Genomic DNA, 27,585 nt, shown 5'->3' with positions numbered 1-27,585 from the left:
GGTCAGGTTTCCTGCCTTAAGCTTCAGACACAGATCAAGATCAACAAGCTTTTGCTTTGGGACACAAATACAAACAATCCTTCTGAAATCTGTTTCCAACAGAATAAATAAGTTTAGTGATTTATTTACATATAACTTGAAGGAGGTGATAACTATGTGGGCAATGCTGAAAACCTGTCTCTATGCACATTGTGATTGTTTGGCCAAGTGATAAACTCTGTCCCTTTTTTTGCCCCCTGTTAGCCCCGCCTTCGTCAAGTCAAGCACGAGAATCCAAAAAGTGTTTTCAAACTTTGATTTCAAAATAAAACTATATATAAAAACAATCTACTATACAGGCCACAAATAGGGTACATACTGTACATGTGTTACACAAAGAAAATATACATGTAACAGAGCTGGCCTGTGAAATAGACTAAACACCTTTTGTTTGCATTTGTAGCATCCACATTGAAGTCTGAGGAGGAGAGAGATATAAGGAGTGTTGATCATCTTAATCCAATATGAACACACTAGATCATTTATACTGTTCATAAAGGGCAATACAGGCTTAAAAGTGAAGGGGTGCAACTTGTCCTCATCTGTTCTTTGGCTACCTGACGCAGGATTATCTCTTTTGGTGATGCATATTTTCACACATATATTGCCCTGATATTTGAAAGGTAAAATATAGACAGAAACATTTTAGTGCAAGACAGAGCAGGTGAGATAGGGCCTGAAGGACTGAAGAGGCTGAGAGGGTACAGATCATAGTTTTTCTATGTAATATGATTGTCAATGTATTTTCTGTAAAGACATTCTGTTTTGAAGCCATATCTATTATGTATTTGGAGTGATATTTTTTGTAAAGGCGATATGAAAGGGAAATGATTGGGTACGAAAGGGTGTGCAATATATGATGGGACACACATCTCAGGCAGGTTTATCAGGCCTATTTGTAGAGGCTTGTTACGGCTGGTGCCTTGTGGAAAGGTACAGCTTTGTAGGTAGTCTGGTAAATTTTTGTTTGGCCTTTGTTTTTAATAGCCCTGTGTATATGCTGCACTTGCATGAATAAGTATGCTGTCAAAATAACATTTGGAAAAAGGAAAGTCGACCCTTTATTTTAAAATGATTATTCTTTAATACTCAACGTTCATCAAGTTGGTCAGCACGGATTTTATTTTGAAACATTTTACCGGAAGTCTTATGTTGCATTATAGCAGACTTGTTAGTGTGCCGGCGCCGGTCGGGGTGAAGGGGACAAAAACACTTCCAAATCCCACCAAACCACGTGACTATGGCGGAGAGTTTCTCCCTGCGTGAAGATCAGGAAAGGTAAGAAAAGTCCAAAAAACTAATATTAATTAATATTAAAGTAATATTAACGATTATCATAATACTTGTATAATTATAATAATAAGAAGGTAGAGAATTATGAAGGTATTCATTTACACAGTAATACATTAAAAGTAACCAAAATACAGGTATGCATGAAAATCATGGCTGCACTGTTAGTGTAGCTGCTCTGCTGAGAAAAAGTTGAATGTTTACCTGTAAATGACTAATAGAGTTTCAAAGTAATTTTTTTTTTTTACCTTGGAAACAGCAGTTGACAAAACAGTCTTGAGCATTTGGGTCAATTTAGTAGCTGTTCTGGAGCTTTTGGTCATATCACATGATCTTGAACTTGAGGTGTGTTGAGGCTGTAAAGAAGTATGAAGAATTCTTACATTTGAATTAAACTACATCTGATGTGCTTGGCACAAAAGTATCTATCTAAACCATTTTAACCTTGGCCCTAAAGCAAAAGTGCAAATATGGTAAAGGTTTTCTGAGTATCTTTGAAGGGCCTTCTCACATATTTAGAATTAGTACATTTTGAATTAAACCAATTTCTATTTCTGATTTATTCTGGGGTTTTTTTGTGTTAATTCTTCTTAAATTTTACTTTTGTGTATTGCTCTCAATCACACAAATTCTACATGAAATGGAACCCTACAAAGTGTTTATAGTATTGATTGTAGGTCTTGGGAAAATGTAACTAAACCTCAAAGGCACAGACAAGACTGTAGATATTAGTAAACCAATATTTACTCAGCTATAACTTTTGTGAGACTCCATAAACTACTCGTCTTTTTCCTTCAGGAACCTAAAGATGTCAGCAGTCGTAGTCGTGCATGGTGGGGCGTGGGCCATACCGGATGAACTGGCCAAGGCCTCTGTTGATGGAGTAAAAGTTGCAGCAAGTGAAGGGTTTTCAGTGCTGAAAAGAGGAGGAAGTGCAGTGGATGCTGTTGAGGCAGCTGTGAAGGCTATGGAAGATAACACTGTGTTTAATGCAGGTATACTGTACAGAATTATTCTTACATATATAGTACGTTTCTGTTTTTCTCTTATCAACTTAAATATCCTGAAACTACAACTACTCCCACCTGTCCACATCACTGACATCATTTAGAGTTGTGTGTCTCCATCTGCTGGTGGTGATGCCAACATTCATCCAGACTCCATCTAGAATCAGAGTGATGATGGTCAGCGGAGGTCAGGTTGCTGAATGATTTTGGGGCTCATCCTCATAATGCGGCATTAATCCCTGATTTAGTCTGCACCAAAACCTAATCTATATTTTAGATTATGCCTATAAACTAGTCTGTCCTGCCTGATTATATACTATATTTGCTCCCTAAACATAGTCCACATGTTTTCCCACTCAAATTGTGGGATACATAGGGCTATCTTCTGCTGGACGTAGACAAAATGTTCTACCTTCATGGTGGCCCTTAAGTAGATACCACAATCTTGAAAAACATAAACTTGCCCGATATAAGGTAGACTCCTGTACACTGTACAAAATAACAATCTGCTAGTACTTAAATTAATGTTACATCTTTGGGGGACAAGTTGAACTTAAAAATGAATGTTTTCACTCAGGGTCTTTTCCGTGACCATTAACATACTGTGAATGGACAGTATTCAGTAATGAATCGATCAGCTGTTAGCACAGTGATGCTATGTTTTTCTCTCAGTGTGAACACAGAACAAACACTGCCTACATGCTTCACATTGACACGTGTTAACTTCAATTTTTATACAATGAAGCTACATTAAAACTACATTTTGGACCTTAAAAGCTTTTTAATTCTACATTAACACCAATGGAAATCATGAGATGAGATGCATTTAATGGACCATAATACAAACTGGACATCCATGATGTATCAGTCATTAGTACTGTGCTCTTTAGCTTCTTTTGTACTGCTTTCTCACCACCATGTGGACTTGTGAGGCTGTAGCAGGCAACATAAAACCTCTGCACACAAAGTTGGAAGGAAATCATATCTCCAGCCTGTCATTCTCAACACTCAACACTTTACTGGTACTATCTGCTGTGCATGGTTCTGACCTGCATGAAATGTTTGTCTGAGCAATTGTATAAGTTAGTGACTGTGACATTTAATTGTAGGGCATGGCGCAGTGCTAAATGCTGATGGAGAAGTTGAGCTGGACGCCGTTATCATGGATGGAAGGACACTTGCCAGTGGTGCGGTGTCTTCAATGAAGAACATTGCCAACCCCGTGTCACTGGCACGGGCAGTGATGGAAAAGGTGTCGTCTGAAATACTTTGCTTTTGTCTCTCTTTAAAAGAAACACTGGCACTACAGTAGTATCACCCATCAATGAAAATGTTATGAACATTTGAACATTTTCTTGCATGTTTGCTGCCATGGAAAATCTCAGACTGCTCACATCATGTTGACAAGCAGAGGTGCAAACCTGTTTGCAGAGAGCATTGGCATGATCACAGTTCCCACTGATACACTGGTGACTGAGTATGAGATGAAAGAATGGGAGAAGCAAAAGAATTATCTTACTGGAGTAATGGATGATTTCAACTCTCAGTGGTGAGTATTTGCAGTGTTTGACACTATTTTGACCCCTTCTTGTCTGGATTCAATCCTCATAAATCTCTATACAGCATCTTTTCAGCCTGAATAGCCTGGTGTGACACTACCCTGAAATAAAATAAATCTAAACTCTGGAGCCCACTTGCCAGAGAATATGCTGGATGTATAAAAATGTTTTTGCAAAAGTTAATACTGCAGGAGAAGAAAACTCAGAGAAATGCTAAACATAAGGTTGTTTTCAGTCTTCAGGAGTTGCAGTGCTACACGCTTCTCTGCGCTTCCAGAGCAGTTACCCACTCAAAACTCCTTACTGATGGTGTCTGCCCCCTGACCACTTGTTATGAGTTATACATAAAAACCTAAACAAAAACGCTGAAATAGCACAACAAAATAGGATAATTAAATGTGGATTCTTAAACATCAGATCATCTAAAGCTGTACTAGTGAACGATTTAATATCAGAGTATCATACTGACTTATTTTGTCTTACTGAAACCTGGCTGGGTCATGAAGAATATGTTAGCCTAAATGAATCCACTCCACCCTGTCACATTTATACTCACGTTCCTCGAGGCACCGGCCGAGGAGGTGGAGTTGCAGCCATCTTCGACTCAAGCCTATTAATCAACCCTAAACCTAAACTAAATTATAACTCATTTGAAAGCTTTGTTCTTAGCCTTTCACACCAAACCTGGAAAATACTACAGTCAATTCTATTTGTTATAGTGTACCGCGCTCCTGGTCCTTATTCTTGTTTTTAACTAAATTCTCAGAGTTTTCATCAAGTTAAGTCCTTAAAACAGATAAAGTCATTATTGTAGGTGATTTCAATATTCATGTGGACGTTGAAAATGATAGCCTTAGTATTGTGTTTATCTCATTATTAGATTTGATTGGCTTCTGTCACATAAACCCACTCACTGTTTTAACCACACCCTTGACCTTGGCATTAAAATTAAACATTTAATAGTCTTTCCACAGAATCCTTCATTATCTGACCATTACTTAATAACTTTTAAACTCCTATTACCAACTTCCAACACAGGAACCTTAGAAACAGCTGTAAAACCTGATATATATTTAGACTGCTTTGCTCCTATCGACTTTCTTCAACTAACTTCGACGATTAATTCATCTAAGCCATCTACCTGTCTCTTAGACCCCATTCCAACTAGGCTGCTTAAAGACGTTTTACCCTTAGTTAGCACTTCTTTACTGGATATGATCAATCTGTCTTTATTAACAGGCTATGTACCACAATCCTTTAAAGTAGCTGTAATTAAACCTCTTCTTAAAAAGCCCACTCTTGATCCAGGGGTTTTAACCATATTATAAAGAGTACGGTCTAGACCTGCTCTATAGGAAAAGTGCAATGAGATAACTTCTGTTATGAATTGGTGCTATATAAATAAAATTGAATTGAATTGAATTTCATATTGTCCAGATAGTAGTCAATAATTTTAAGTGGAAAAACTGGTCTGCTTTCATTAGCATTGGATAACAATGTGGTTTTGATGACCATTATACTATGTTTCATTAAATGTGATGACTGCTAGTTAAAGTCTTCTTAATTCTGAAACATCCACTGCATTTTTGCCCAGCTTAGACAACTGTTGTCAGTAAATGAACACAGAAAGAACTGCTCTGTTTTGCTGTTGGGGGGTGAGAGGAATTGTTAGCTACAGGAGAACTGACTTTGATAAATAAGCGCTGTACCGCACAGAATTACATCCCTCCCTCTTTTTCTTTTGACTTCTGCTTGATGTTCATTTACAGTATAGAAGCTTCTGACATTCAACACAAAGCTCTGAGCACTGACACTTCTGTTCCTAAATGAGAAAAGGCACATTGTCTAGTCAAAATGGCTTGCCATGTTCTACAACATTGCTGCTGAGAAATTAACTCATGGTGGATGCAATTTTTTTCCTCATTCTAGTGCCCATGATACTGTTGGGGCGGTTGCTGTGGACTGTGCTGGTAATGTTGCATGTGCAACATCAACTGGAGGGATCAGAAATAAAATGGTTGGCAGAGTAGGAGACTCTCCGATCATTGGTACAACTGTTTTTATTAACACTTTCTCAAATTACACTTATTACACTGTCAGCTGCAGTTAAAAGTCATTAAATGAAATCAGAAGTCATCATCAAGTCTGTTTTGATCACATCATAAATTACTTTATCCGAACAAGTTACACTTTAAGAGCAAATCTATCATTTCAATTTTACTCTCAAAATTGAGAAGCTTTAAAAAAAAAAAAGATTTTAATGGAATGTTTTTTCATATTCTCTCTGGTAAATAAGGCTCTGGAGGATACGCAGACAACCGTAGTGGTGCAGTGTCTTGTACCGGTCACGGAGAGTCTATTCTTAAAGTCACATTGGCCAGACTCATTCTTTCACATGTTGAACAAGGTAAAGTGTCACACGTTCAAACGCTCTACATTAAGACAAGCCATCTGACTATATCTGGTATTAATATAGGCAAGCCAAGTTTATATACAGTATATAGCACATTTCATACACAAAGGCAATTCATAGTGCTTTACATAAAGCATAAAAAGCATAAACATATGAAACAAATAACACAGAAAATAAGACAATTTATAAAAGATAAATAACAATAGAAATACAGAAGATTTTAAAGATTTACGAAGTATAAAAATGTAACATTGATTCTGGGAAAGGCATTGGCAAACAGAAAAGTTTTATGCCTTGATTTAAAAGAACACAGGGTTGGGGTAGATCTCGAGTGTGGTGGACGTTTATTCCAGATCTGTGGTGCATAGAAACTGAAAGCTGCTTCTGCATGTTTCTCTAAGTCTTCTTGGGACATGAGTCCTTTAAGTCTTGCTATATATTTAAGGTGGTGGTAAGCTGATTTTGTAATTCTGTTGATGTGGATTTTGAAATTTAGGTCTGAGTCCAGAACTACACCAAGATGATGTCACCACTTCTGTTTTTGGGATAATCATTAAAACACCTAACAGTGAAATGAATTAATGACTCAATAAGATTAAAATAGTGTTAATGTCTTAAGAGTTTAGTGCAGTTTAGAATAATTACAGTTTTACATTGTAGCCTGTCCGTTATTAATGCAAATGTTGTCTATTTCTGACAGCACTGTCTCCAAACATTTGAGCAGAATTTGATGTGATGGTATGATTATTTGAACTACGGCTGCAATTATTAAATGAGGAGTTGGTTAGATGAGTGTAATAGTTTGTTAGTTAGTTGAGACAAGTTTCTATTTCATACTAAAGGCATATTAGCAGAATTAAATTGAAAATAAATTAGATACTGTAGGACTCAAATCATGTCTTGTGGTCTTGCCTGTCCACTCTGAGTTCCTACTTTGATGTAAATGTAGCTTTTTTAACATTCTGGCTTTCACTGACAGCAACAATAGTATATATGAATACCCTTGTCTATTTGTTGTGTATTGTATTGTGGAATGACATGTGACCGCGCATCGATTCCCTATGTATTTTGTTGGGTAACTATTTTCATATATTTTCATATTTCCTCTTCTTCTACGCAGGTAAATCAGCAGCAGATTCTTCACAGTTGTCTCTGCAGTACATGACAGACCGTGTCCATGGTGCAGGAGGCGCTATTGTAGTTTCTCCATCAGGACAGTGGGCAGCCACATTTACCACAGAGCGAATGGCTTGGGCAGCAGTGGATCATGACTTTCTGTGGTATGGATTAGACCCAAATGAAAGATTTAAACAGCAGTTATCCCAATAATCATTTTAACAGTTTTTTATTCTTATTAGTCATAGTATTGAGCCATATAACAGGACAGTGTTTTCTACTAATTCACTATGGTTTGGATCACTTGGTCTGTCTTGGTGGACATTTGCTACTGTTGTTTGTATCCAAATCAAATTAGTAGTGTTTTCTTCTTTCTAATCTGCGATGTCAGAGCTACGTACTTTGACATGTGTGCACAGTGAAACGTAAACTGTAAAATATGGAGATGGTGAGTATATAAGTCTCGAGATCTGTTATTTGAGCAACTCATCCATACGTTTGACTAGTTGTTCTTATCCCCTGAATTCTGGATTGCATATTACATTTTATTTCTTTAAAATCACTTAAACTTTGTGTTAGTTTATTTCTCCACATTTGTGATGGTAGCAGTGTTTCTTAACTCAGAACTGTTGGCCCATTTGTACTTCAAATGCCACTCCTGCACACCTGATCCAATTAAGGTCTAAACATTTTCCATGCCATGATGATCAGCTCAGGTGTGTAAAAGCAGAGCAAAGAACTGCAGGACTGGCGGCTCGGGAGGTCTCGTTCCTGAAAGACCTTATTAAAAAGGTACAGAATGTGAACAATACAAATACATTGAATATGAAAGTAATTAAAGATTACAGGCTAATAATTAAACTAATTACTTCTAAACTAGTTACTCTACTCTGAAATTAATTTAAATTGTATTGTTATTTCCATGTGCCATATGTCTCTTTATTGTATATTACCTATTTAACCAATGTTTAGACTGATGAAATAAATATCTTGGGACCATTTAGTAGTTGTTTAGGTTTGTTTTGTAGGTTGTAAATGTTGCTGTATAAAACATGCATTTTTGCATGTATTATACAGCAAAATGTATTATGCATACATCTAGACATATTAGTAAAAATATTTTGATTACTATCTGCTCAGTGTCTGGGCCCCTATTCTCAAGCTTCAGATAGCTTATCAGGGTGTCCCGTTTCACATAATCTCCCATTATATATTATATGATTGTACTTGTATTTTAAGTTTTTTTTTGTGAATTAAACTGAACTGAAAGGTGTGTAAATGTGTTATTTCTCAAATTTATGATTTGTTAATTTACGCCAGTATTCAAAGTCATTGTACATAGTTGATTCTGACCATAGTGTGCCTTTTTAATTCAACTTAAGCACCTTATTTGATTAGTGGTTTTCAATTCTGACCCTCGAGACGAAGACGTCAACTGTCAGTGCTGCCGTCTTTGCTGAAAGCAGTTAACTAGTGGATAGGATAAAAAACCAGCTGTCATTCTGAGAGTTGCTCCTATTTTAGTAATGATTTGTTTGATTGGTTGGCAAACAATAAAATTAGCTTTTAAAGCTGAACTAATTAATTGATGTAAGTACTGTATGTCTGTGAAACGTTTTCACCAAAGGTTGTTCAGTTTTATCAAATGTTGTGTGGTTTTCAATTCTCTTCAAGCACTTCTAGTACAATGGACTATTAGGAGGTTGTCAACATGACAACAGCCTCATTCATAAGCCGCCACTTCATTTGGCCAGCAGCATTGTTGGCTTTGCTTCATCCTTTGAAACAATGGCTGCTCAACCGGAGACTGTTGCTGTATACAGACAAATATAGGGGCAGCTCTGAATGGCTGGTTCATTTGGTGCTGTTTGACATTTAAAAACTGGAGACAGAAGAGTAGCAGTTGTATGCTGTCATAGCACAGCAGTAACCTTCTAGACTGGACACATCTTTGTATAGCTACCTTATTTATTTTTTCATTTACAAATTTCAAATGACTACTTAGCACTTGTAAGAACACAATTTTGACACTGTACTTAGGGGTGTAGATGTGCGTGGTGAAGGCTTTGAAGCTGAAGTATGATACTGAAATCTCATTAATCTAAAAGAAGGCTCCTTTTGAATGTATCCCTCAAGTACAAGAACCTGCTTTCCATATGTAAAAAATAATTGTATTTGCTTTCCAGGCAAGAGGGTATTAAATATTTGACGTTGTCACTTTTTATATTTGTAAATAAATTAACATTTTTTTCATCTTAAGAGCCTCTTTAAGTTCTTATTCAGTGTGGAAGAAGTTTTTTTCTCTGCGATTGAAATGTTGCCACAAAACAACATAGTTTGCTCTTCAACACAGATGACCCCTCTGAACTCTTGTTTACAAAGCGTACAGATTGAAAACCAAGTCGTACGTGTGTATGTCTGCACATTCAGCTGCTATGCTACCTGTAAACAGAAGCCACGTGACCAGCAGCGTTGCATGGGCTTTGCAGCAGCGGGACGAATGACGGCCGAGTTAGAGGAAGTTACTGGGAGCAGCTGTGTTAGTATGTAATCTTACACGAGTCGGATACAGCGTTGCAGTTAAAGAGAGGTAAGAGTCTTATATATATGAAAACAAGTATTTATAAATATCCAAATTGCAAGCGTTGGAACAGATGCATGTGGGCGTGATCATTTAACGTCCGCTGTCAGCACTCAGGCTACAAACAAACTTGGTACATAAGGCCTATGCTAAAGCGACCCAGCTAGCCTGTCTGACAGATTTAGCATCGAGCTGTCTAACTAAATATTTACACATTTTGTGCAGCATAGTTTAGCTTCTCTGGCAAATATATTTATTGGTGCAAATGCTATTTATAGGAACAGTACTAGTTTTAAAACGTGTGTTACCTTGGGTCGTAACTTCCTCCATAAGTTACCGTTAGCTTGCTAACATACATGATCGCGTTCTGCAGCGGCTTGTTGTTAGCCGTCTTATCACGTTAGCATGCTAACTAGCAAACACCTCATTGGCAGAAGCTGGTCACAGAAACGCGATGTTTCATATGGACACAAAGTTATATTAGGTCATATTAAATCAACCCGTCTAACGTTAGCGATCCGTACCAGTCTGCTAACACGTTTAAGTAGCGTTTTTGGTTTATGCACGGTTCAATATTGGCCTGCTCCAGGTTGTGTAGTTGGAAGTTACTTGATTTAAAAACGCTAACTTGTAGGCAATTTAACATTAGCGTCCCTCTTTAAAGGTTCTCAAAGTTGGCCACAGGAATAGTTTTCTTGCACCTACATACATATACCTCAAGCTTATTGGCAGTGTATCATTTTCGGCTATCTAAACGTGAATGATCCACGGAAATGGCCAAAACTGAGATGCCAGCGACGTTGGCTTAACGTAGCGGGACAGCAAACCAGATAGCATTTACAGCTGATGGAGGCATCCCAGTAGCGAAGTTTTAAGCTATGTGTCACTTTATGTTCAACAACTGTAACATTTATCTAACTTATCTCTAATTTAACAGTTATCCACTATAGACAATACACTACAGTACTTGCTGTAACTGTAACTGTTAATGCTGAATGGTTGCCAGTAGTTCGTATATCGAGACGTTTTCTCAAGCTAATTTGGACTTCGAAAGCAGTGAATATCTGCTCAAATCCTCACTGCCTTGTTTAGATTAGACCATAATGGTCCCCTGAGCCCGGTTAGATGCATTCTGTGCTGCTGGGATGATGGACATGGTGCATGATAGCAGCATTATTAACATAATTTTGCTTGAATGGGTAATTTGACGGCTGCTTTCACTAGGAGTCTGTCTCTGTTGTTTTGATACAGGAAGGCAGCAGCATTCATGGATATTGTGGACACCTTTAACCATTTAATACCCAGTGACCAGTTGGACGAATCCCTTATAATAGGTCAGAATTTGGAATGTGAGGCCAGTAATGAGTTTGGGACAGGACTTGGACTGGAAGATTCACTGAAGAACATGCTCAGTGACAAAGATCCCATGTTTGGGTGTGCAAGCTCTCAGTTCAATCTGCTGGACAATGAGGACTCCACTTTTCAGATTGCTGGCTCAACAGGTATGTCAACAGACAAAAAAGACAGTAAAAATGTCTAATGGAGATTTGTATTGACTCTAAACTTTGATTAAATGCCAACTAACATATGCTGCTGCCAAGACTTCACAATAAAGACCATTCACAAATAAATATAAAACTTGGTAAAGGGAAGTATACATTAACAGCTTGCTAACATAATTTATTCATCAGCTGCGCCATTTCCTCGCAATTTTATTTTGGCTTTTTAGGTGGTTGACAAAACAAAACATGTAGGCAGATCTCCTTAGATTTAGATATGCAGGGAAAATCCTCACTGTCAACACAAACATTTTAATGTCAGCGTTAGCACTGTCAGATATCACATATAAACTGTGTTTTATTTGCATGCTCGAGATCAGCAATCATGACACAAAATTGTTCTTGGTGAATATGTTTTGAAATTTTTTTTATATTTTAAAGAGACTATATACAATGAAACAACGTCATGGTAAATGTGCCAGTGTCAGCCAAATTGCAAAATTTAAACTGTTGATGATTACCATTTATCTTGACTGTCAGTAATAGTTTTTTAGTAGATTAGGCCCCTCATATTGATATACAGGGAGATAAAGTACATTTATTTCTTTTGGCTGTTGCAGGTCGTGATGATGGTTCAGCACCCACAGGCCTCAGCAGTGAACTGACAGCTGCAGAGACCAGACCAGTCAAGCGACCCGTGGGCAGGCCGAAGAAACGTCCATGTAATTTAGAATACAGTAAGTTTGTGCTCGTTTAGATTCCTGTCTCCACCATATGACACCTTCAAATTAAGAGATGGTGTGACACATTTTTCTACATTTTGTTTGTTCTTGTTGAAGCAGAACATAGCAGCGGTCCACAACCTGGTAACACATCCACCAACACCATGGCCCGAGGACGACCAGGAAGGAAACCAGCGAACAGACTACAGAAGTCATTTCTTATTGAGAAAGGAGTTAAAGGTGCCCAGCTGAAGAAAGAATTAACTCTGGGAGGGCGTATTAATGTTAATGATGTTGATGGTGGATTATGGCTGAATCCTACGGTTGTATTGAGACGATTGACAGTCACAATTGGAGGATTCAGGATTGAGCTGCTTCCAGGACCCTCTTACACACATGTTGAAACGAGCCAGTCTGCATGCTTTGACGATGGTTTTTCATATGGTGGGGACGTTGGGATTGCTGTGTTGCCAGATGATGCTGTCAATGTACAGAATCCCATACCTGAGAATGTGGCAGAGGTGGATGTAACTGAGAAGAGCTCTGCTGATGATGCAGCCCTTGGGCTGGGCCCGTATGTGAATCCTAATGACGTGCAGACCTCAAACGGGACATTAATGGGGAGTGCCTGCACGCAAATGACAAAACTTGACAATCAGAGTATTTCTGGAAAGGAAAAGCCAGTCAGTAAAGGACAAGACGGCATCAAACAGCCACAGAGCAATGAGAATAACGGAACTACTGTTAGTAATAAGACTGATGGTAAGGAAAAACAACAGATTGTGGCCAAAACGCTGCTCAAGTCTAAACAAGGACAGACTTCTAACAAGAATAAGGACTTGGTTTCAGGTAAACCAAACAACATGATTAAGGGACATAAAGTATCCCAAAACATGCCATCCACAATCATCCAAAGAGAAGACCTGCACAAAATGAAATCTCTAAAGGAAAAGAAAGACATTGCACCTTTGAAAAGGCCTGCAGAAAACCCCCAAAGTGAGCATGCTACTAAAATGCAAAAGATACAGGGTACAGGAGATAGTAAAGTCAAGCCAAAATCACCAGGTACACCTTGCTCTGTAGTGAAGAAGATCCCATCAGGTGGCAACCGTGTTGATCAGCAGGGACCAACTAAACAAACTCATCCTCACAATAGCTCCAAAGTTGAAACTGCTCACCCGACGCATGCTCGTCCAGGCCATTCTTTAAAAATGCCAGATGAAGGAGGGCAGGAAAAGCCCAAACTGAAAAAGCCAGAAAAGATCCTTCAGAGACAGAAAAGTAAAAATGCAAGAAGCATCTCTGTGGAAGAGCCGCAGCTGTTTATTCCAGATAACGCTCCTGCTGTGAAGAAGGAAACTGCTGAGGAGCAACCTGCTAACAGCGAGACTGTATGGGATGGAAACAACTGTTGTGGTCTGTGCAAAAACCACCACAATAACATGTAAGTGTTGCCCTTCACCTGAATATAGAGAAGTACTATACAGTATAAAGGTTTAATCAAGGCAGATTATTTTGTTAGTCAGACTTAATTAGTGTATGTTGTAGATTTAGCTTAACAGGTGTTTGTTACATAATTGCAAACAACATTGGATTGTTGATAGTTCTACATCTATGCAGCACAGCATGCAATATTTGAGGGATTTTAAGACTTGAAAATGAGCAGGTGTTTGGATAAACAAAAGAAGTCATTTTAATATTGAAGTCATATTTGCTCTGTGCCAGAGTGTATCTGGTGCTCAGAATGCTCATTTGCACACACACCTTTTAATAATAGCTGTACTTTGTTTAGGTTCATGGTAGGCTGCGGCCGCTGTGACGACTGGTTCCACGGCGACTGTGTTGGTCTCGACCTGACGAAAGTGCGTGAAATGGAGGAGGAGGACCAGATGTACGTGTGCTTGAAGTGCTGTGAGGAGGAAAGCAAAAAGGTGGAGCATGAACCCCCGAGTGCAGCCAAACCACAAGTTCAAGTAAAGACTGAGGTACAGGATCACAAGCTGCCTCCCAAGCCCCGACCAGGACCCTCCCAGACACTCACATCAGGCGGGGTCAGACCAGTAAGAAAGGTAAGCAGTGTCCCCATGAATATAGCTGTTTGATCATGCATTTGTGACATGTAAATCTTTCAAATACAAAGGCTATTTTATTTGTTCCCCCAGCTAATTCATCCTCTGATATAAATCATAGCCAGTGTTACCACTACACAAGGGTTTGTTGTCTTTTTGCTTTTACTTTGCCTTTACAGAAGGCTTGCACATGGGTGTGTGGTTAACAAAGTGTACTCATCAAAGTTTAGTACATTTTCCCTTACATAAAACTCACGCTGTATTATTTTTTTAACCTTTGGCAGATGAGTTATAATATTTTGTTATCTTTTTCACGTTTTCATTGTCCTTCCTAATGACCGGCAATATTATAATAATATGGCTAATGTGCTTTTTGCACTTGTCTCCGGAAATAGGATCCCGATAGAAGGCAGTCCACAGATGTCAGAGAAGCAGCTCATAAAACAGGTATTTGTTAGGGGCTGTGAATGTAAAAATAAGTTGGGTTTGTTTGTGTTATTTTTGGCTTGTTCTGTTTTTAATGACACACTGGGTTCGTGGTTCAATGTTATTACAATATGTAAACAAGATTGAATGAAGACAACTATGACACATTAATACATTTTTAAATTTTTCTATACATAGGGTGACAACAGGTTTTTTGTTATTTAAATTGAAAATCTTCATTAGACAGTAGCCAGTTCAAATATGAGAAATTTCATCACCAAATATGCGCAAGACTTTAAAAATGGGCGGTTAATTATATATCTACACAACCAGAAAAGAAGGGTATGAACTACACTTTGGAAGTAACCAAATATAGTACTGGAGTGCTAGAGCTGTCCATATGCTGGTGACAGGTGAGATTTGATTACAGTGTGGTGTACATGTAGCATGTTTCCAGTGTAAAAATACCTGAACGGTGTATATTTAAATGATACAGCTGGGTTTTTATAACCTCCCCCAAACCCAGAATTGCCTCCCAGCTCAGTTTCAAAACATCAAGTAAGCAGGGAGGACATTTTGGGAGTTGCAAATACTGTTGGGCATTAGAGGGAAAAAAACAAACAAAAAAAACAGTGCATCTGTGCATCTGTAGGGTAAGGGTTTCTTAAAATAGCTGCAAACAGTTTTGTTGTGTTGCTTCTGTTGCTGTTTGCTTCCAGGTTAGGAACCCAAATGTGGACACACAACCAACTTCAGACTCCTTAAAATGCTCATTTTCAGTGTCATCTTGCTGCTAAATACAGTTTGTCTACACACTGTTGTGGTCAGGGTGGCTTGCATCCACAACTTGCTTGCTTTGTATTCTTTTTTTTTTTTGTTCAATACAGAAGAGAATAAAAAAAATCAAAATTGTTAGATAACATCTAAAGTTGCAAACATTTTTCATATTAAGCGTCTGTGTATGTCACATTTTTGTATCACAACTCCGTGTTGAATCTTTAATATTTTGTAATCCTTGTGGTCACAGATTTCCCTCTGCCTGCTCAGTAGATATTATCATTCTGTCCTCATAGGCGTTCAGCTGAAACAAGAGACAAAAAGTAAGACTCCATCTTCAGCTTCAAAGAAGCCTGTGTCTGTGGAGGCAATCAGGCGAAGTGTGCGTGATTCTCTGAAAGAAATCCTTATACAGAGGTAAGTATTTCATGAGTAAAAGCAATGAAAAGAATTGTGAAAATACTGAAATTTTCATCGCATTCAACATGTGTTTTATTTATTTTTTTAATGAAAAACTACAAACAATTACTCAAAGTTCAACAAACATGTGACACTTTGTGCATTTTAGGTTGAAGGAGTCTGATGTGAACATCTCAGTGGAGAGGGCCTATGAAGTTGCCAAGAAGACAGAGAGAGAGCTTTTTCACTTGTATAAAGACACTGACAACAAATACAAGAACAAGTACAGAAGCTTAATGTTTAACCTCAAAGATACTAAAAATAATGTAAGTACCATTTTAAATCACGCATGATCCAAATGTAAAGTTTCTTGGTTTTGCATTTCAGTTTTAATATAAACGTAGTTACATGTGCTTTATTTTAATTGTATTTTTCAGGTCCTCTTTAAGAGGGTTCTCAAAGGGGAAATTTCTCCTGGTAACCTAATTCGAATGAGCCCTGAGGAACTGGCCTCGAAAGAATTGGCTGCTTGGCGACAAAGGGAGAACCGACATGTAAGTAATGATAAGTCTGTGCTGTAGTTTCTTACAAATTCTATTGCATAAATTCACCCTGATAACTCACAATAATTCTGATATGAAAGTTAAGTTGAGCAAGCAGTATTAACATAATATGCAAAACTTTCAGTAGCCCTCTAAAAAGCAATGAATTTCTCCTCTTGTTCCACAGACTATCGAGATGATTGAAAAAGAGCAAAGAGAGGTAGAGAGACGACCGATCACTAAGATCACACACAAAGGTGAAATTGAAATTGAGAGCCAAGAACCAGTGAAAGCACCTGAGCCTGCAGAGGTAAGAGACACGTCAAATATTATTCTGCATTGCTGTATATTTACCAGAGTGACATGTCTGCTTGAATGTCTTTTATAATTTTTTTTCCTCTTGTCAGGTTGAGCCTCCTCCCAAAATGACAGAAGCCTCAGCAGAACCTCCAAAAACCCCTGAGAAGAAAGCAGAGAGTACCAAGATGGAGAAAGACACTACCAACCAACACAAGTCTCACTTATTTGACCTACACTGCAAAATCTGCACAGGTAAACTGCAACACAAGAAAAAAGATCCTCATCTTAGTCATTAAGATCTGCCTTTTATTGCCACGTTTTTCTGCATATGTGTCACTATCCTCCGTTACCAACTTGTTGTGTTACTATTTTTCCAATAAGGTCGTATGGCGCCCCCTGTGGAGGAGGTTCCAACCAAAGTGGTCAAAGTTGCTACCACTGTGGTTAGGAGGCAGTCCACCAAAGCAGAGGAGACGAAGAGCACAACAACAACACCTGCAATCGACGATGACCTGCACCTCACAGTTTTAGAGGAGAGCTTCCGAAACGCTCATTCAGGCTATGAAGGAAGGTAAGCAGTTATTTCTGACACTCTGTGTGGTTCTTTTTTGCAGCTCGTTTTTTGCAAGCTTGCTTCATCGCTGTTGTATTCGCCACAGGTCGGATCACACAGCTGGAAGAGATGAAGAGGCTGCTTTCCTTTCCAACCTGAAGTCCCTGTGGCGAGGATTCATTCATATGCACTCTGTGGCAAAGTTCGTGACAAAAGCCTTCCCCGTCTCTGGCATTTTGGACAACTTAACTGAGGTAAAGTGAACACAACATATTTAGAGTTTAAATAGCTGCTGCAAAAGATTTAAGGCGAAGTACTGTCAGTAAGGTTTGATCTTTTTTTCCTCTTCAATAGGACCTTCCAGACAGCATTCAGGTTGGCGGAAGGATAAGTCCACAGACAGTGTGGGACTACTTGGAGAAGATTCGGGCAACTGGAACAAAAGTGAGTGTTTGAGTGTGAGTGTGTGACAATAAATAGTGTCATGTGATGCATTATAGAGCTGCTCCATTGAAGAGTTCTGGTCAAACTTCTTTGTACATAGATTGTAGATTTTACTGACACATGCTTTTTCTTTTAATTAAAGGAGGTGTGCCTGATTCGCTTCTCCCCTGAGACAGAGGAAGATGAGATCTCCTATACTCTTCTGTATGCCTACTTCAGCAGTCGTAGGCGTTTTGGGGTGGTGTCCAATAACCTGAAACAAGTGAAGGACATGTATCTCATTCCTTTGGGTGCCACTGAAAAAGTTCCACATCAGCTTGTTCCCTTTGATGGGCCAGGTAACCTGAACACTAGACCTATTTTCTCTAGGATAATTATTTTCTCTCAGTAAATTACACAAACATGTCTCATCTTTCAAACTAAATTAATCTTTTAATTTGACAGGTTTAGAAAACAACCGTGCCAACCTTCTCCTTGGACTCATAATTCGCCAGAGACCAAAAAGGGATTTTCTTCCCGTGGACATGAACGAAACTGCAAGGATTATTCCCGAAATCAAGCCTATCACCGTTTCCACAAAAGAAACCAGTGCAACGGAAGAGGATGAGAAATTTTTCCTCTCTTCCTTGACTACTGCACATAATAAAGAGAAGGACAAACCACTTAACACTACTGAAGATGTTGATGAGCCGGTTACAGAGTCTTCTGAAGAACCATCTGCATCAGAGGAGACCAACAATCAGGAAGCCCAAAAACCACTGCGCTTTCTTCCAGGTGTGTTATTAGGCTGGGGTGGGGAATTACCACCTCTGCCAGATGTTGGAGGCAAATCTGCAGCAACAACAGCAGATGACACCCAGAAGACCCAACCAGCTTCAAAAACAGAGGCATCAACTGGAAACTCAAAAAGTCCAACAGCTGCTGCACCACGAGAGCGCTTTGTCATCAAGAAGAAAGAAGCTAAACCTGTTAAAGCTGAACCGGAGCTATCCAGCCGGACTGATACTTCTGCTGTTAACAACTCATCAGGAAAGGATGCTGCAGTGGTGACCCATGGAGCATCAGTCTCTCTGAAAGATAAGCCTCCGGATGTATCGACCGAAGTGTTCCTGGCAAGCTTGTCAACAGCTCTAAGTGGCACTGAAACTAGCAGCGCTGCCTCTGCAAACAAAGGCGACGCTGGCCTTCTGTCTGAAACTGAAAAAGGAACATTTGAAGGAAATTCTTTGTTGCAGTCAAAACCCCAGGCTGCTTCAGCACACACAAATAGCTCAAAACCTCCTTTAAGTGGAATATTGAAAAAATCTTCAGCATATTCCAGCCTGAATGAAGATAAAACAACGGTGCTACAAAAGGATAAAGCCAGCCACCCAGCTCCTTCGAGTCCTAAACCTGTTCCTGTGTTGAGCACCACTAGAAATGATCCAGTTACACTATTTCACCAAGGATTTTTACAGGTTTCTCAGGCCAAGAACAAACCTGAGGAAGAAAACCAAACAACTATTCGATCATTCCCTAGTGAAAAGGAAGTTCCTTCCGTGTCCCAGGCTGGTGCTACAGTAACTCAGACAGTATATCCTCCTGCAGTCCAAGGACCACAAGCAGCATGTTACACAGAAGCCTCTGAGCTCCAACATGACTCAGTAATGGAACCAGCTCTCCCAGTATACAACAGTGCTGCACTTATCCCATTGCAGCAGCAACAGCCTCAGCCTCAGCTTCAACCTCAGCCTCAGGTACCTGGCAGCTACGACTACCCAACTGGCCCTCCTCCCAACACTTTCTCCACCCTACCCACCCAGGATCAAAACCACATTACACCATGGGCTCAGGATAGCACTTTGCACGCTCCTCCTGGACTTCAGGCACAGTTCGCTGAGAGCTACTCTGAACCGTCGGGCCAACCTCCATTCCTCGCCAAAGACCACAAGCGTCTAGAGGAGCGATACAGTGACCCGTGGGAGAGGGCGCGAAACACAGAGGACAAAGACCACCACGGGAGGCACAGCCATCACAGGGACTCCCATCACGGGAAAAAGAGCAGACACCACGACCGGGAGCGGGAGAAAAAGCACGATCGCAGTCATGACGACAGGTACAGAGAGAGGAGTAGGCACCACGGATACTCAGACGACCGCTATGGTGAAAAGAGGAAAGAGAGGCAGCACAGTGATGACTACAGCAGCCGTCATAAGGACAGACAAAGACATAGACGGGACTCTGATTATGAGAACGGACGGAGAAGTTCAAAAGACAGTTAGTCATAATTATGCCGTTTTTCGTTCGGGGCTCTAAGAAAGACTGTTAAGCTTGTTGGTCACTCGGCTGGTTCAAACCACTTCGGCTATATTGACTGATAGTGGAGTTGTTTGTTGTTTTATACAGCAGTGTGCAGCTTATATGCCATTTCCTTCATAGAAGTTCCATGTTATGTTATTGACAGTACAGCCAAAATGAGATATCATTTCAGTGGGATTGTGAAGATCTTTATACATATGTTTTCTTCAGACCAAGAAGAATTCAATATTGGAACATTTTCAAGTTTTTAACCTTTTATTGTATATATCTTCATATTGAGCTGCTGTACTGACAAATGATCAGTAAATGTTTTCAGTCTCGTGGTAACAAAAGTGTGGACCAGTTGGTGAAAAGTTGAACTCTAACATTTGGCATGAATGTAACAGAAAACATTTAACTGAGGACAGTGATCTAAACAGCAGCTTTGCTTTCTTTTCAACTTAATTTCTTTTAAATTGATTAAATATTTTATAAACTTACTTTCTATTGAAAAAGTATGTACATTTCGGCTTGTAATATACATTAGAGATTAAGTGTGCCTTTGCCCTGTGTGTTTATGTACAGTTCGTAATAAAGCTAATCCTTTTTTATTATTGATTATAAAAAAACTTCTCATATTTCTTTCTAATTGTATTAAAGGTAAAACCACCTGGATACTGATTTACTTTGTACTATTCCAATAATTTTAGACAGTAAAGTTGTTATTTACAAAAACAAGACATGTCCATCAAGGAATCAGATGCAGGGACTTGAATTTACATCAGATGATGTGTTGTTGAAATTAGTCCTTTCACATATGAATAGTGACTGACTCTCAGGGCTTGTAACATATTTGTTTGAGATATTTCATCCAATTGAGTTTTGTTTAATGCAGCTCTGAATCAAACAATGTAGCCATATCCCAGTAAAATCACTATGATCCATAAAAAAGTCAGAAAAACTAGTAAAACATAGTTTATTGTGAACTTTCCTTTACTTCCTACTACTACCAAGTGTTACACAAATCTCCTCATGGACTACTTTGTAGGGTGTTATAAAACACAACTAATATCAAGTTTAAGATCATATCACAAGAGTAATTTTCAGCTACTGTAGAAGCCAGGAGTTAAGAGTTTCACTACTATTCATTGCCGTCATGAACATTAAAACCCTCACTATTGTTGAGAAACAGCAGCGGCTTTGTATCTTTAAACAAATAAACATTTCTGAGATTTCCTTCAAAGGCTTTTGAAAACAACCCAGAAGTGACAATTGATATATTTCTGTATAATTCAAATCCTCCAAAGTAAAGCAGATCGCCATAGTTTAAGGCCACGTAACGCTCAAATGGGTCCACATCTTCGAAAAGGATTCTCTTATTGTTTAGGAACACCTGAATAATTGTGCTGTTTAGCGATACAGAGACATTATGCCATTTGTTGCAGCAGAGTGTGAGATTCCTGAAAGTCATTGGGAGGGTAAGTCTCTCCCCAAGATTGACTGCAACTTTGAGGTGGCCGTTCTCAAGTCCGACTGCGAGGTAGTCGTCATCTTCATGTTCAGCCTTCCCCATCCACATTATCAAACTGTCATTTGAGCTTGTGTGGAAGCTGAAAGAAACCTGTGTGTATTTTAAATTTCTTGTATTGTATCTCGGGTCCCGGTATTTAACATATGTGTTTCCCACAAACTTGAGAGTGTCTGTGGCTATTTCTGTGTCGCAGTACCTCCCTCCCCATCCTAAGGGGCATATGCAGCGGTATGAGGCGACACTAGATGGCGCACATAAGGAACCGTGTTTGCAGATGTTGTTTACACAGCTTACAGACTGGTTACACACAGGGCCAGTCCATGATGGCAGACATACACACATGAATGAGTCACTTCCTGTTGCCAAGCATCGACCTCCGTTTTGGCACACCTTGTACCCACAGGCAGTCCCATCCCAGTCCCCTACGTTTGCTCCACTTATTGCCCCCGTCTCTGTTAACTCAAACTCTTGACCGTTGACTGTAAGTTCTCTTAAACCACCAGTGAAGCCCACCGGCTCCCCTTCCGTTGCATCTGTGGAGACGAAGCTCAGAGTCGACACACCCCCTACAAAGATGTCTGTAGCAACATCGAGGGTGGTCATCCCTTCAGTCCCATTCTCTCTGACCTCCTTATTATCCAGACTGAGGAAGCCTTGGTGACCAATTCGGCCAGCCTTCACCGTGTGCCAGGTCCTGCCACGCCAGTCAACTCGCTCAACAGACTGCAGGACGTGGGTGCCATCCCCTAGGTTGAATCGCAGCTCGACAAACCCAGATGTCAAGGAGAGGCAGAAGAAGTCTCCTGTAGGAAGAAAATAAAACTGGGTAAAAAGGTCAGTTCATCTACTGTTTCTACAGTAGAAAATAGTTCCAACGTAACCTGTTCACAACAGTGTCTGTTGGTTAACCAGAGTTACAAGGACATTGTTTATGGAATGAGAAATGACTGTGGAATTTTCTAAATATAAATGCTCTGAGCAACACAAACAAACTTCTACTCATCTCTGTTGTATTGAGATGGCGACAGAAAACCTCTGGGGCAGATATCTCAAAACTTGAATAAATGTTCTGCATGCCTGGATACTACAAGAGCAGTGGTTCAGAACCCTTTTGGCTGGTGAACTCTTGAAATCAAGCACTGTCGGCTTGTGACCCCTCCTCACAGGTTCTCTAAGCCTCTCAGGGCAGTGTGGATTGATATTTTATTACCTAAAAGCAAGTCCATACTAACTAGTATTTGTTATCGGCCAACTAAAGATTAAGATTTTTATTCTAAATTGGAGTGTTTGCTAATATTTTTCAAATACAATTTGTATGATGAGTAATACCTACAATAAGTCTGAATGTCACAACTTTGATTTAAGTCTATAATATAGCAGAGGCCACAGCAGTCTTTGTTGCTATCATGTTTTTGGTGGCAAGGAACACTATGGAAATATGTAATATTAACTTTTAGTGTTTTAATCGTGTCATGCTGTAATTTCATGCATTTGTTCGTTTAATCTCTATCTTTCTCTCTGGATTACTTTCTCTCCATGGATTACCATTATTACAACTTTCTACTTAGTTTTTTCTCTTTTTTTGGTGTTTCTGCTTTATTTGACAGTGGAGAGAGACAGGAAGGGCAGGGGAGAGAGAGGGGGGATGACATGCAGCCAGGGGCCCGGGCCGGACTCGAGCCCCGGCCGCTGTGGTATACGTGATGTGCGCTCTACCAGGTGAGCTACAGGGGCGCCCCGCCATTTTCTGCTTTATGGGACATAATGTGCAATATCATGGACATAATCATTGAACATTTTGAATGAACCATACACACACACTAAACTGTACTTGAGATTTGATATTATACATATATAGCTACATGCCACTCATACATATCTATATGCAACGTTAATCTTGTTTATATTTTTGGCATCGTGTATATTTTGGATTTTGTGTATCTGTTTATTGATATTTTTAAACTTGCACCTTTATTGACATTTTATATTTGCACTCTTTCCTACTTTGTACTACAACTGCTGCACAACAATTTCCCTCAGGATTAATTGTATCTTATAACACCTTGTTTGTTTTGTGCTATACGCTATTTATAGTTTGTTTAATTTTTATTTAATTTGGCATTGTTTTGTCTTTGCATGTCCAGGTCTAATGCTGGATTAAATCTGTGTTGGTTTTTTTGTTTTCTGTTTGTCTTCTTGTGTTTTGTGAATATTTGGAGTGTGTTATGTACAGACAGAATCAAATCAAATCAAATTGTATCATTTGAGTAACTGTTAGATGTCTGAGCAGGTAAAACTTTCCATTATTTTACAAGAAAGCAAATATCACTGAAAAGGCAGATAAAAGAATCGTAATTTGAGTAGCAGAACAATATTTTTCTTTTTTCCTGTCCCATGAATCACCTTGAGACCCTCCAGATTCATCTTGTGATGTCCAGGCTGAGAACAACTGCAGCTAAGTAAGAAAATATGTTGGGTTTTTTATTTTGGTGAACTGGCTCTTTAATATAGAGTATTGCTACTTAAGCTGCCTGACATTAACTATAATCACTTTTACAATGCACATTGCGTAGAGTTATGCAAAATCCAACATTGCGTTATATCTACTCCACGGAGCATATTTGTAGAGTTAATTGCAAAGTTTCTATCATGTATTATTCTTTTATTATACTGTCGAAAAAGAGAATGAATGCTATGTATAAAGTGTACCATGGTGGCAGGACATAGAGAGAAAATAGTGATCCTGGTTCTTAAATATTATATTTGGTTTATTAAAATAAAGCTGGCCCCAAATTGGGAATTGAATGTCCTCACCAGTTCTGGGACTGAGATGTTGTGCAGTGTAGACAAGGATGCCATCAGGTGATAAAGGCTGGAACTGCAGCTGCAAAACAGTCCTGTGTCTAATACTCATAGGTGGGAATGACATCCATGAAGACTGGTTACCGCTGAAGAATGGATCGCTGATGGACACAGCTGAACAGGCAAAACAATATGGCAGTTAAATAATTGAATGGTGAAGGTCTTGTCTTATTAATTAAATAAAAAAAACACATATAATGATACAGTTAGGGTTCAATGATGCAACCTTTCTCGCAGTAGAGTCCCGCAGTCCCCAGGGGACACTGGCAGGTATATCCATTCGGGAGAGGGATGCAGGTGGAGCTGGGGGCACAGAGAGGAGGGGGACTGTGCTCGACATCACACACAGACACGGTCTCAGAACAGAGTGCTCCCTTCCATCCTAATGGGCACTGGCAACTGCAGACGGACACAGTCAGACACTGTGAACAGCTTGTAAACACTGTCATTTCCTTTCGCCATACTTGCACCGTGTAACTGATTTTTTAGAGGTTATTGATGGCTAGTCACAATACGTATGGGAATATACACATAACGTAAAGTTGTTAGGTGCATTTAACTCAACTATAAAGTTGAGTGTTATTCACGAGTGGAATCATTATAACTACTCAGAAAATGAATCCAAAATATTGTTTATTTTCACTTACTACACAGATGAGCCGGAGTCCACGCATGTCCCTCCGTTTCTGCAGTGAACATGAACACAGGGGGTGACTCCACACTGACCCACACTGCGCCCGAAGGCTGGATGTCCCGCAGGCTGTCCCGGTACTTGGAACTTTCTGTCTCTTCTTGTGCAAAATTGCACATCAAAAATGCACCCTTTGAAAAGAACAAACACTTCGATGTCAGAGGGATATCTTTTGTTGTTCTGATAGGGGATTATCAGAGGAAACACAATATTTCTTTATTTTCCTTGTATGAAGATCAAAGGTGCGCACCCAAAAAGTGATTAATCTGAATTGTGTTTCCCACTGAAATAAGGCCAATAAAAAGGAAACACCTCTCAAAATATGTGCAGTGTTTGAAATGAATTTCTTTGATGGTTGTTTAGTTTATCGTGTGACAACACGAGTTTATATCAAGTATGCATACTTAAATCTACACGTCTTTATTAGATGTTAATTCTTGAATTTGATGGTAGGAAATCTCTGCAGTCTCTACAGTTCATATCCAAGATGTCCAAGTCCAAATCCAAGTCGTCGCCCCCCCCCGTCATCATGCATCTCCCTCATCATATTTGCTTTGTGCGTTCATAATTCAATTTTATCAAGACAATATTTGCTTTGGCCTGTACCTGCAGAGCACAAGGCCTTCTATAAATATAAGGCCTGAGCACAAGCCCTGTAGTCATCTGCACATGCAGACTCCCCTCTCTCTGCTGCATTAGTCATTGGCATAAACAGGATGCAGGGGAAATGTCATGCTCATTCATGAATATTCATGGCATGATGCTGTCTACTTGGCAGACTCAAGTGATGGTTGCGGTGCTGCAAACATAGACCGTCGAAAAGCAAAGCAGATTCACGAGGAAGATTATAAAAGCTAGTTATTTTTGTTTTAGCTGCACACACTGCCTCTTGTAACAGAACCAAGAAACCCGAGGAGCCAAGTCTAGCAATTATACCTGTCAGAGAAAAAGCCAAAAGTAAAATGTGCAGTTAATTTGTTTTTGCAGAAAACATTTTCTTACAAAACTGTAAAAATTGTTTCAGGATACTATTTTCTACTAAGTTCCTGTGGCAATCTTTAAAAAACAAAAACATGACTGGGATTCGAAAGGAAATGACCCTCAAGATCTTTTAGCAAGTCTGATAAAAGTACGTGCATCAAAGCAGAATTAGTTTTTTAATAGACAAGCTCAACAAACACAAACTTCCCCTGTTTCTTGTTATTTGATCAACAGCTTAAATTGAGTAACTGGTTTTCCCCCCCAGCAGCCACAGTACCTCCTCTGCCACCTTTCCACAGGGGAGTGTGGATCTGTTGATAACTGGGAGTGAAGTGCATTATCAGTGTGTTCACTGCCAGCCATCATGATTAGGGCTTGAGGAAGGTCACACAGATCTGATTAGACGCTCATGAGTTCTCATTACATCCCGAGCAGAAAGGTTATGGTTCCACCAGTGTCGCCTGGCTCAGGTAGTGCTTACCAGTACAGGGCACTGTGAATGTCTGATACAGCATGGGCAAACTGATGCTCTACCATAGCTGATTTAATTTTTTGGAGGTTTATTTGGTGAGCAGAAAAATGAATTACATGATGATAAATAAGCAAACACGCAAAATTGCTCCAGTCCTTAAACATTAAAAGCTCTTGTTCACCTCAAATGGATCTGCCATGACATTTTATAATAACAAGCTTCGTTGCTGTAGTGCAGAGATTGCTGAATATGGTTATGATGATATTCATAGCTGTTGTCATCATTACGGTTATGGCAATTTTGCTCCACAGCTCCGCATATTAGCAGGCACAGTGAATGCTCTCCAGAATACATTTCTGCATGGGGTCACCTGAGAGAAAGCATAAATGATGTTGATGATGACAAAGATTTCATTTTGTATGGCCCCCTTGTTCCAGTGACTTAGCAGTGGAATGGATTTGCACACAATGCAAAACTGTACAGGGTGTGAAGTGATTAAAGGGTGCAGATATGATCAGCCTCAAACTGTTCTGGCCTCATACACAGTCCAAGCCTATAACTCCCTTTTCATTACACCTTCCCCTCTGCTTACAAAGAGACTACAATCCTGGGAGAAACTCCAAACCCCAGCGCTCTTCACTTCAGACAGCAGTGTTGAGTTGTAATAAAGCTGTAGCAGTCTTACCCTGAAAGCCATGACGGAACCTGGAGCCAAGTGGCAGCAGTTCAGGGGTGTACTCATTATATCCACCCACAAAGAGCTGGTTGAAAACATTGAGGCCCACCAGGGGTCCTGGAGACGATCCTGTTCTGTTACGTTGTCCATCAACCTGAGAAAGACATGTAACAGTAAAATGTCAATACTCAAGCTAGAGTTTTACATCAGTACGTAAGATTTACCTTGGGACCCCCTTGAATGGTCCTGACCCCCAGGTTGGGAACCACTATTTTAGAAGCATGGTGATAAGAGCTTTGAAGCTGTTCTGGTGGCTCGTGGTGGCCCAACACCTTACTAGTTGGTTTCCTTTATCACCC

General features: G+C 39.5%; 3 protein-coding genes across 6 annotated transcripts in view; 2 read left to right on the top strand and 1 right to left on the bottom strand.

Moving 5' to 3' along the window:
- Positions 1-1,193: 1,193 nt before the first annotated feature.
- Positions 1,194-8,697, top strand: si:dkey-103j14.5 (isoaspartyl peptidase/L-asparaginase). The gene is made up of 7 exons (XM_044214339.1): positions 1,194-1,317; positions 2,128-2,324; positions 3,446-3,588; positions 3,722-3,885; positions 5,825-5,943; positions 6,192-6,302; positions 7,429-8,697. The coding sequence occupies exons 1-7, from the start codon at positions 1,280-1,282 to the stop codon at positions 7,635-7,637; spliced, it is 981 nt and encodes a 326-aa protein (XP_044070274.1). The 5' UTR covers positions 1,194-1,279; the 3' UTR covers positions 7,638-8,697.
- A 1,164-nt stretch (positions 8,698-9,861) lies between these two features.
- On the top strand, positions 9,862-20,854 carry phf3 (PHD finger protein 3). 2 transcript variants are annotated; one of them, XM_044214337.1, is made up of 16 exons: positions 9,862-10,014; positions 11,257-11,507; positions 12,125-12,241; positions 12,344-13,670; positions 14,019-14,295; positions 14,691-14,742; positions 15,795-15,915; positions 16,067-16,223; positions 16,335-16,451; positions 16,627-16,749; positions 16,847-16,991; positions 17,121-17,310; positions 17,399-17,546; positions 17,647-17,736; positions 17,879-18,074; positions 18,181-20,854. In XM_044214337.1, exons 2-16 carry the CDS (start codon positions 11,273-11,275, stop codon positions 19,995-19,997), a joined length of 5,112 nt encoding a protein of 1,703 aa, XP_044070272.1. In that variant the 5' UTR covers positions 9,862-10,014; positions 11,257-11,272; the 3' UTR covers positions 19,998-20,854. The 2 variants fall into 2 exon arrangements, with proteins under 2 accessions (XP_044070272.1, XP_044070273.1); XM_044214338.1 differs by having other exon boundaries at positions 9,877-10,014; positions 12,347-13,670.
- A 121-nt stretch (positions 20,855-20,975) lies between these two features.
- The window catches only part of eys (eyes shut homolog), a 155,313-nt gene continuing 148,703 nt past the window's right edge, over positions 20,976-27,585 (bottom strand). For all 3 annotated transcript variants that reach the window (XM_044214334.1, XM_044214335.1, XM_044214336.1), the window contains 5 exons: positions 27,236-27,380; positions 25,054-25,228; positions 24,633-24,805; positions 24,359-24,520; positions 20,976-22,347 (listed from right to left, as the gene is read on the bottom strand). In XM_044214334.1, coding sequence (XP_044070269.1) covers positions 21,155-22,347; positions 24,359-24,520; positions 24,633-24,805; positions 25,054-25,228; positions 27,236-27,380 — 1,848 coding nt within the window. In that variant the 3' untranslated portion in view covers positions 20,976-21,154. The remainder of the gene's footprint in view (positions 22,348-24,358; positions 24,521-24,632; positions 24,806-25,053; positions 25,229-27,235; positions 27,381-27,585) is intronic.

Source organism: Siniperca chuatsi, linkage group LG11 (assembly GCF_020085105.1).
Source record: "Siniperca chuatsi isolate FFG_IHB_CAS linkage group LG11, ASM2008510v1, whole genome shotgun sequence".
NCBI classification, from domain to species: Eukaryota; Metazoa; Chordata; class Actinopteri; order Centrarchiformes; family Sinipercidae; genus Siniperca; species Siniperca chuatsi.
Note: the sequence above shows the minus strand (reverse complement) of the source record. Positions and strands in the feature narration are given on the sequence as shown.